Raw genomic sequence first — 11,252 nt, forward strand, 5'->3', positions numbered from 1 at the left:
TGGAATTCCTAATGAGCTCACAAAGGTAATTGATTACTCAAAGAAATCATTTGAGATGAATGATCTTTGAAGGGCAAAGTCTTATTTGAAATTAGAAATTGAGTATTTAAATAAAGGTGTTTTTATACGTCAAGAAGCTTATATAATTAAGGTGCTTAAAATGTTCTAAATGGACAAGTCATGTCCATTATGCACTCCAATAGTTGTGAGGTCGTTAGATGTTGATAAAGACTCTTTTTAGACCTCAAGAAAATGATGAAGATCTTCTTGGTCTAGAAGCACCATATCTTAGTGTCATAGAAACACTAATGTATCTTGCTAATTATACTCGATCTAATATTGCATTTGCTGTAAATTTATTAAGAAAGATGTAGTTCTTCAACTACAAGAAGAAAATGGTTTGGAGTAAAACATATACTTCGTTACTTTAAGGGTACTACGAATATGAGCTCATTCCATCCAAATGATTCAGATTCAGACCAATGGATTATGGATATGCATGTTATTTTACATATTCTTACAATGTCACAATGGTTGATCAGAAACAAGATGTTTGTTCACATGTGGTAGCACAATGGTTTCATGATGGTATATGAAACAAACCATAGTAGCAATATCGTCTAATCATACAAAATTACGAGAAAAGTTGCGAATATGTTTGGTTAAGGCCTATAATGCAACATGTGCAAGAAACTTGTGACTATTCCAACAAAGATGGAATCAACAACCATATATGAACATAATAGTGTATTGTTCAATTGAAAGGATGATATAGACATCCAAAAATTCATTCATCTGAAAATATGACAAGTCTATTTGGAAAGTTTTTGCCAAGAAGAACTTTTGAGCAAATGACTCACAAATTCGGATTCGGTCTCCTTAATGATGTAAGTTTACATGAGGGGGAGAAATAGAATATGTGATGAACAATATTGTATTAAAGAATACAAAATGTTGTACTCTTTTTCCTTCACTACGTTTTTTTTATCCCAAAGGATTTTTACTAGTAAGGTTTTAACGAGACACATTCTTTATCAATGGATACTCAAGGGGGAGTATTATGAATTAATGATTGTATTAACTAAGTTGATTTGTTTCCTTTATGGATTACATATTATATCTATAAATAGGATTCTTCCTATCAATAATAATACACAGATGAGTTTTCCCTATTCTCTCATTTTCTATTCTTTGTTATTTCTTCTCTATTATCTTCTCTGTTATTCGCTTTTTTTCATAACATATTGTATATAAATTAAGATTTTTAAAATTGGTTTTGACAATAGTATACGTTACGTTTATAAAACTACGTGAATTGATTAAACATTTTACTCAAAGTAAGATCAATTTATTATATTTATTTGTTTAGGTCATGTTAAATAACATTTCTATTTCTCTTAAAATTTTAAAATATACATTATTTTCATTAAGTTTTTAACAAAATAATAGTTATACTTCCTCTAATTTTTAAACTATAATAACCTCCTTATATGGTTTTAACAAAATGATATTTGTTTTCTTTTATTAAGTGTCACTCACTTCTATTATTTATTTAAAATGCAAAGGATACTATTAAATTAAAAACTTAAAATATAAAGAATTAAATATTTCTCATAAATACAAAATTGAATTATTTAATTATGAGAAAATTGCATCCATCCTCTTAAAACTGTTTTAAACAAAATTAATTTATTTTCTAGTTTAAAAATAGACATTTACATGTTTTATATTATTAATGATAAAAAACTTATACCCCATAGTTTATTTATAATTATACTTGTATGTTTGTAGGAACATATTATATTATATTATATCAAAGCTATGTTTAAGTATAACAATATAAGGTAAGAATCTAGTCATGAATTTATAACTATTTATTTTATATTAAAACAACATTTTTCGAAAAAAAATATAGTTTTTATACTTTGGTAAGACAATATACAATCGAGGGAAAATATCTATTTACATATTTCTAATATATAATAATTAAACGTTAAATTTCTTTATAACTTTTTAAACATTGATGTATTGAAAGAGTAATGTTAGGGTATCACTACTAGAAGTACTTTCTACCAATACGCAGCTGACGAATCCAAACGACACGTCGTTTCTCGCAAATATTAAACGACTTCACGTCCCTTTCCACTCGCTTCGGATCTCGACAAAAGAAACAACTAACTATCACGCTTCACACCCTTCACGCCATCAACCTTCACTTTCTTTTTCACGTTCCGCGCGCCACCATGACCAACGCCATTTCCAACCGCTTCTTCACCTCTCTCTCCACTCCCTCAAACCGCCTCCTCGTCCCTCCGCTCTCACATTTTCGCCGCTGCCACCAACCGCATCTCCACCGCAAACCACCGCTGCACCAACGCGCTTCTCGCTCCGTGACGCGCTTTTCCTCCGTCTCCTCCTCCTCCTCCTCTTCTTATTCTGGCAAGCCGGGGTTCGTGGGATGGTATCTGCGCATGCTCGAAACTTACCCTCTCATCACCAAAAGCGTAACCTCGTCGCTTGTGTTCGCCGCGTCTGACATCACTTCTCAGGTACATTGTTTCAGAAACTCTTCTCTTCGTTCTTAATGTATGTGTGAAGTGATGATGAAAGTGAAACTGAATGTAGATGTGAATCTTTTGGAGTTTAATTTTTGAATTAGTTGAACGCCTTTTGATGCTTTTTTTTTTTTATGGTTGCGTTGGATCATATGGTAAGGGTTTGAACAATTTAATAACCAGACTGTTAAAGTAACGAAATAGTTTTTTTCTTAATAATGTGATGATTTAGTCATTAGTTAAAAAATGTTACATTGATAGTCATTTCCTTGATGCAGTTTGGCTTACATTTTCATAGCATGTTAAGTTGGAGTAAAAATCTCTTTCAGATTTTTCGTTATACCTTTAGTATCTCTAGCATGTTTAGTTGGAGAGGTGAGGAGAAAATGAAACGGGAAACAAAATTAGAGTAAAAATAAAATAAAATAAACATTATTGATTAAATATTATATTTGGTGTAATAAGTATTGATATATTTTTGTTTTTAGTATAATAGATTAAGAGAATTATTATTTTAGCATAAAATGTTTAATTTGGGTGAGTTTGTTTTAATTAATTGAACACATATTAAAGAATTCATTGATATTAACATATAGTTACTATTATGAAATTACTAAGAATTTTAAATTTACGTAATATAAATTAAAGTATTTCTTACTAATGATTGCGTATTAACCTTAATTCTTCGTTTTATAAAATATATGTCAATCCTTATAAAACAATTTTAAAAAATTATTTAATTGAAGTGAAATAAAGTAAAAAGAAATGAGTAATATTGAGAAGGGTATTTGGTTAGAAAAAAAAACAAATCTTTTATAAATTTTACTTACTTATATTTGGACTATTTCTTTTATACTTAACATTTTTCAGTTATATAAAACAATTTTGATATTTTATGCAAATTTATTCATTTTTCATACATTGTTTCACAAATCAGAAAAGAAAAAAAAAACTATTACAATGTAACACCCTCATAAAATTGTATAACCTTTCAAAATGTAAATTAAATATATACAAAATTTATATATATTTATAAATTATTAAAAGAAAAAGCGCCACATATAACACTACACTTCCCTTTAGACATTGCTCACGAGTCACGGCGTACCCATATTTGTTCATGTATATGGTAGAGTCCTTACAAGTCACAAAACAAACAACACATGTAAAAGGTAAATTTTTAAAATAAATTTTCCACATAAGAAATTGTTTATAAAAAATGAACTTAAGTATGTTCCACTGGAAACTAATACACAATCCAAATTAATACTTCAATCTATAAGTGAACTTAAGAATAACGGACCATGGTATATTATAACCCAAGTCCACACAATTACACATCTCACACTACGTAAGCATTTTTCCTTTAACTTTTCACCGTCATATATCTTAGTTTTTGTTACTTGGATCATTAGTATGATTCACATAATGATTGTTAATACTTTCACAAACCAAATAGTGGTTTACATGTCTTCTCATATTTGTGACCTAAAATTCATACAATGTTTATCTGTCTCAACAACAAATTTCATCAATATACTTAATTTAAACAACAATCATAACTTAATTAAATATAAAATTTTGATATTTATTTTACATTTCTAATAAACATTCACATACAATCCATTAAAAAGAAAAAAAGTAAGAAAAAAAAATAGCTTGGAAAAAAAATACTTTTTCTTGAGTAAAGTTTCCTTGCTTGAGCAAAATTTAAGACGAATAGGAGATTAAATTGCAATGATATTTTCACTTCAACAAAAATATGGTTATAAGTAATAATGTTTATTTCTCTAATCTATTTTTGCTTGAGAAAATAAATTAACCTTTTCAACGAGCAAAATATAAGAAACTCAACCACATGAAGCAAAAAAAAAAAAACTATTTTCAAAGTTTCATCCTAAACCAGTTTCCGAAATATGACTCTCAAATACATTCACAATGACCAATATATATCAAGATTTGTTTAAAAATCATCTTTCACTCATTTAAATTCAATCTTAATCTTTCCATCTCAAAATATATTTGATTCACATCGAACTCATAAACCAATATATGAGAAAACTATAGGAATTAACTATACTCATCCAAACTATATTTAAAACTCAATTTAATAAAATATATATCTTAACATACATAATCTAGCCATCACATTAGTTTCTCAATAAGAATATTAAATTCAAATTTTAAAATAATCATCTATAAACCCAAAACTCAAATGACAATCAAATTCAAACATAAGTGGGAGCAATGACTGAAGAGAAAGGAAAGGTGAAAATTGAAAAGTTCAATGGTGTAGACTTTGCTTTTGCAAGATGCAAATTGATGATTATTTGTATTAGAAAAAGTTGTATAAACCACTCTCTCAAGAAACAAACCAGAGGACATGAAAGATGAAGATTGTACTCTTCTTGATAGGAAAACCCTCAAATTTATTCCTTTGGCATTATCTCACAATGTTGCCTTCAGTATTGTAAATGAAACAACAACAATAGATCTTATGGTGTCTCTTTCTAAAATGTATGAAAAACCTTTATTCTTAAACAAAGTTCATTTGAGAAGATGATTGTTCAATTTACGGATGACAGAAGATGCATTAGCAGCAGAAGATTTCAATGAACTCAATTATAATAACAACCCAATGAGTTGTGTTGGAATATAATTTTATGAAGAAGTATGAGCATTGATGCTTTTGTCTTCCCTACAAGAAAGTTGGTAAACTTTACCAAAGATTCTAGTGACATAATTCTTGAAGAATTTTCTTCCTTGTTCTTTAAATAACATATCAATGCATCATCTTCTCTTGATGCAAAAGCAAGATTTTCCTCTACCTCCGTATTTTTATTCTTTGGTGCATTATTTCATTGATTTTTGTAGTGTTTAGCCTTTCCACAATTTCAACATTCAATTGTCTTTGATATGGAAGCTACAAGGGATTTTGGACCTAGACTTCATTTCCTTGGATTTACCACGTTCATATCCTTCAGTTAAATTTATATATATTTTTATTTTATATGCACAACTAAAGAGGTTGACGATTAACTTAACTTTCTTTTTCGGATTTCTTCAATGAGATCCAAATAACAAACATCATCAAATTTAAACTTATTACTTCCCGATTGACTACTCACAATTGTGAGAGTAAAATTCCAAATTTCTAGAAGGGAAGACAAAAGTATCAATGTTCATACTTCTTCATCAAATTCTATTCCAACAAAACTCATTGGGTTGTTACTATACTAAGTTCATTAAGATGGTGTCTTGCTGATGCAACCTCTGTCATTCGTAAATTGAACAATTATCTTATCAAATGAATTTTGTTTTAGAATGAAGGCTTTTCATACAAATTAGAAAGAGACACCATAAAATATGTTCTTGTTGTTTCATTTACAATATTGAATGCAACATTGTGAGATAATGCCAAATGAATAAGTTAGGAGGTTTGCCTATCAATAAGATCTTTCATGTCCTCTGGTTTGTTTCCTGAGAAAAGATTGATACAACATTTTCTAATATAAATAATCTTCAATTTGCATCTTCCAAAAGCAAAATCCGCAACATCGAACTTTTCATTTTTCACTTTTCCTTTCTCTTGAACCATTGCTCCTAGTCAATTTTGATTCACTCTAGATCGTTTATAACAATACACAATAGTAACGATTTGGTTTTGATACCGGTTGTTAGAAAATAATGTACATTTTCTATAATCAGATTTATGAGAAACAAAATAAATGTGGAATAATTATACACAAAAATTATAAAACGGATGTTTACAAAACATTCAACTCACAACCCAAATAAAGCAAGAAAAATAATTGTTTTATTCTCTCTTTTTCATTGTTGTTGGAATGAATGATAAATTCTTGCATGATGGTATTTATACAGTGTAATGTATATAATTCTCATATTTTATTTCCTATATTTAGGCATTCATAAAATTTGGTGGCTTTTATCTACTTTGAAAAAAGGAATACACTTCCTACAATATCTTCTTTGCTAACACTCACCTCACTTTTTCTCTCATCTTCACAAACTTCTCTTTATCTCTCTCTAACTTCTTTCTACTCTTATTACCCTATATCTAATCTCTTGTAAAATCTTATTACACCTAGCGGTAGTTAGAGAATTAAAGATCATGTTTTAAGTCATAATAATGTTTTATTTACTCTATATATCTTTTATTGTCTTTCCTTCCTTACCACTTTGTCATCAATCTCGGTTTTGGTTGAGAAAAGTTATTCACTCAATTTGGTTAAGGTCACACCGAAAATTTATTATGTTTAAATACTTTGTTTTAACTCTAGATTTTGAGTGATTTTCTTGACAAAAACATTATTTGGAATAAGAAATTACAAGTAAGGATGATTTGGATGTGAAGGTGACTTGGTCATATGATTTTGGTATTTATGTACAAATGATATTTTGTTTGAAATTGATTGTTATTTGAGTTTTGGAGTAATAGATGATTATTTTAAAATATTTTGAATTGAATATTCTTGTTGATAAATTGATTTGATGGCTAGGTTATGCATGTTAAGATATATAGTTTGTTAAATTGAGTTTTAAATATAGTTTTGATGAGTAGAGTTAGTTCCTATAATTTTCTCATATATATTTTTTGAGTTCAATGTAAATAAATATTAATTGAAATTAAATAACTAAGATCGAATTGAAATGAGTGAAATATTATGTCTGAACAAATCGTAACCTATATTGGTCATTGTGAATGTATTTGAAAGTTGTATTTCATGAAAGTGGTTTAGGATAAAACATTGAAAACAGTTTTTTTTTTCTTGTTTCATGAGGTTGATTTTCTTATACTTTTGCTCAAACGGAAGACTTTTGCTTTAAGTGGTATTTTTTTTTTTCAAACGAAAACAGAACATAGATCAAAACATTAATCTCAACAACCAAATGAATTTACTATAACTCGAGATACTTCTCAGGCACGTCCTCAAATGTGCTATTGAAATATACCAATGTCCTATTGATCTCAACAACCAAATATATACAATGTCATTTATAATCTATTCAAATCCTAGTACATGACCCATCTTCAACGGATAATGTTTGATCCTTTCCTTAACATTGTATTCTAAATGAGATTCGATCTCCTTTAAAAATAATTAGCCTATTTCTATTTGAAAAGATCTACATTTTCTCTTTAACCCTTCTCCCCACTTTACAAACCTTTGTTATCACCAGTTTCCTACCATACGTTATACTTATTATTTGACATCGTTATCTTCTATTTTCATTCTTAAGTTTCTGGGGTGAAGCTTTATCTAATCCACAGTGGCGACAAATGATTATTTGAAATGTGTTTAAAGTTGTAGTACTTGAAATTGGTTCCTCTTTAGGTTGGCAAATTGGTTGGTTACCAAAAGATACACCCAAAATTAGGACTTGGATTATATTGACATTTTCTCTCTTGGTCAAAATAACAACCATTCCACTTCTCTTTTTCATTGCATATATTCATCATCGAACTTTTTCTCAATTTGACACAGAAAAAAAAATGCACTTTTACATGGTGACTCTTAAAATTCTATTTTAGTCTAAACCTAGTTTAAATCTTATTCAAACATTTGACAGACTTATATATGTAGTTCTACTTGTCATTTTTAAATATTGTGGGTGTGTCAATATTCCTCCTCTTCTAGTTAAATATGCTTGGTCAATGTATACGGTGAAGAATGAAGGAAATACTTTCTAAGCGTATTCTTTATAATGAATTTTTATTTCATCAAACTACTTGTCTATTTTTAGTCAAGGTCTAGGACCATGTGACCACATTTCTTTTATTTTTACTTTCTTTATAACTTTTATTGGGTTTTTGTCACTAATATGTTGTTTTACACATTTTTTAGATGATTACACTACCCAGTTTTTGTGCTTCATTTGATCTAATAAGGACACTGCGTCTGGCAATATATGGACTGTTAGTCTTGGGGCCAACACAGCACATGTGGTTTGGTTTTCTGTCTAAAATTTTACCCAAGACAGATTTGGCATCAACCTTGAAGAAAATTTTAATGGGGCAATTTATATTAGGTCCTATCATCAATACTGTCTTCTTCTCCTATAATGGTGCTTTCCAAGGTGAATTTTGTCTTTTTTATTAAGATAAGATGCTTAATTTGAAATATGATTTTTTAACAATTAAATCTTGACAACTCTCTTATAACCTGAGCTGACATTTTTTAAGTGATTTTTTATTTTTTTATTTACTTATTTTTCTATATTTCAAAATCATTTAAAATATGTCAACTCAGATTATAAGAGAAAGTTGTTAAAATTTAACTGTCAATATATCATTCTCTGCTTTATTTATACCCTATACCTTTTCTATTATTTTTGCATAGTTACAAATTCAGGTGTATAGAAAACTTGAAATGTGCCATGACTGACTATTTGATCCTCTCCTGATCTAAAATGTGCATGATTGTTTTGTTTTTATTGTAAGAAGAAGGTTTGACACCATTTAATTATTATTTGATAAGTTTTATAAGAATAAAATGATGTTAATAAAAGTTAAATTTTGCATGTTAAAAAAAATGAAAGAGTAAAGGACATTGAGGAACAATGTTGTTAAAAATATTTTGGTGTCAAAATATGATTGTGCTTGATATTTGACATTGTAACATAAATTACGTTTGTTAAAATCTATGGCCGTATTTGGCATAAGTTAATTTATAGATATTTCCATTTAACTGTCTTGAATTTATTTTCTCTTCTTGTTTTCTTTTGCCTACAAGGGTTTATGAAGTTTTATACAATTATGTTTTAGAAAAGTTGTGGAGTTTCTGAATTTGCCACTTTGCCATGAATAGGTGAAGGTGTAACTCAAATTATTGCGAGGTTGAAGAGAGATCTACTTCCTACATTGTTAAGTGGTGCTCTGTATTGGCCTGCATGTGATTTTGTCACCTTGAGATACCTTCCAGTTCGTTTGCAGGTTTGTCATTATAGAGACAAAATAATTAATAATTTAATTTAAAAATAAAACAATTTATTTAAAATGAATATTTAACTTTTAAATTTAATCTAATGAAACTTTCAAAAAGTTATCATTTATTTGTTTTTTAGTTGTGCTAACTTTTCATTTTGAATCTCCCATGTAACTTGTGCAGCCACTGCTGAATAGCACCTTCACATATGTATGGACAATATTTTTAACATACATGGCAAACCGAGGGTGAGGCATGCCTAGTGCTTGGTTTGTAATACGAACATAAACGATTTTCAAGCAATTTTCCGTTGCTTGCCAAATCTCACCAGATGCAACAATCTTGGTATTCACAACTTTCTAAATTTCATTTCAATTTGCTATTTAATTTTTTTTAATTCTTTATGTATATAAATATCTTCATATATCATTAGTTTTCACATAAATTTGAAGGTGAATGACTTATTTTCTTGGAAGACATGGTATATTTATGCTTTTAAATTATTTTTTATTTGTCTGATGTTGAAGGATTATACTCTGAGTTCGACCCTTTATTTTCTGGTGAAAAATAAATTGAAGAACTAAAAAAAAACTTAAAACAATAAAGGCAATTAGTTAAAAGAGTAAACATAATAAGAGAGGGTATTGTTGATAAAAATAAAGGTCTTGATAATGTTAGAATAAGTTGTTATGATAAAAAAATAAATTGAAGGACTAAAAGAAAAACTTAAAAGTAATTTAAGTATTAGTTAAAAGTGTCAACACAATAATAAAAAAAATAAAAATAAAAATTATATAATATATTAAATATTTATTTTGAAGAAGCAAATTGTTGATCACTCAAAACAAAAGTGATGATACCTGAGGACCTAAAATTTATTTGAAACATTCAAAATAAATCAAATACATTTTTTTACCGTAATAAGCAAAAATTATAAAAATACATATTTTTTTTCAATTTTCTTTTACACATTTCTTTTAGGAAATACTTAAAAATTTTGTTATGAATAATGGTTTGTAAGAATTTGTTACCAATATTTTTTTAAAATATTTTGTACAAAACATTTTTTGCAGAAATTTTTGTAACAAATACTTGCGGATTTATAATGTTGTAAGAAATAATTATTCACAAAGAAATTACCTGTCAATTAAGATTCGTAGGAAAACTGGCAAAAAAAATTCTTTTCTTACAAAATTTTATAATAAATTTACAAAAAAATCTCATAAAATATTAAAAATTCTAATAAAGCTTTTACCTAAATATTAAGACACAAATTTCGTAAAAAGTGAGATGGAAGTTCAAAATTGATTCAAATAAATATGAGTACTTTCTACGCAGAGGAACATGAAAATGTTATGCCCTCTAGTTTTTTTTCTTTTTTGTCATTTTAGTCTTTATAACATAAAACTTTACATTTGTTTCATTTCATTAAGGTTTCCTTGATAAGAGATAATATGACACATGAAACGTATGCACTAGTGCAGGAAGGCCTTTTGGCAGCGGTTATTTCTCATATTCTGCACCGGTTCCCGGACTGAAGCATATTGGGGCGAGGCCAAAGGAGGATAGCCTTTGGCCTCGGTTGTGAACCGAAGCCATAGAGCCCCTCTTCTGCCTCGGTTCCCGCGTACCCGAGGCCATAGAGCACGTCTTCTGCCTCGGTTGTCAAGCCTAACCGAAACCATATGTACTCACGTTTTGAATTTTTTAAAAAATTCGCTCACATTTTGGCCTCGGTTTTAGTATGATC

At 28.5% G+C, this 11,252-nt stretch overlaps 1 protein-coding gene across 1 annotated transcript; it reads left to right on the plus strand.

The window, feature by feature from the left end:
- The first annotated feature begins 2,243 nt into the window (after nucleotides 1-2,243).
- Nucleotides 2,244-9,780, plus strand: LOC114180736 (PXMP2/4 family protein 4-like). Its single transcript, XM_028067033.1, has 4 exons — nucleotides 2,244-2,549; nucleotides 8,423-8,654; nucleotides 9,386-9,510; nucleotides 9,686-9,780. Exons 1-4 carry the CDS (start codon nucleotides 2,244-2,246, stop codon nucleotides 9,752-9,754), a joined length of 732 nt encoding a protein of 243 aa, XP_027922834.1. The 3' UTR covers nucleotides 9,755-9,780.
- Nucleotides 9,781-11,252: the final 1,472 nt, after the last annotated feature.

The sequence above is a fragment of the Vigna unguiculata genome, chromosome 4 (genome assembly GCF_004118075.2).
Source record: "Vigna unguiculata cultivar IT97K-499-35 chromosome 4, ASM411807v1, whole genome shotgun sequence".
NCBI lineage: Eukaryota > Viridiplantae > Streptophyta > Magnoliopsida > Fabales > Fabaceae > Vigna > Vigna unguiculata.

What these genes read in the sequence shown, in the direction of transcription:
- LOC114180736 (XM_028067033.1), top strand. Translation starts at nt 2,244, where the DNA reads ATGACCAACGCCATTTCCAACCGCTTCTTCACCTCTCTCTCCACTCCC. An exon ending in CGTCTGACATCACTTCTCAG is followed by an intron (nt 2,550 to 8,422) that starts GTACATTGTTTC and finishes CACATTTTTTAG; the next exon opens with ATGATTACACTACCCAGTTT. An exon ending in ACCTTCCAGTTCGTTTGCAG is followed by an intron (nt 9,511 to 9,685) that starts GTTTGTCATTAT and finishes TAACTTGTGCAG; the next exon opens with CCACTGCTGAATAGCACCTT.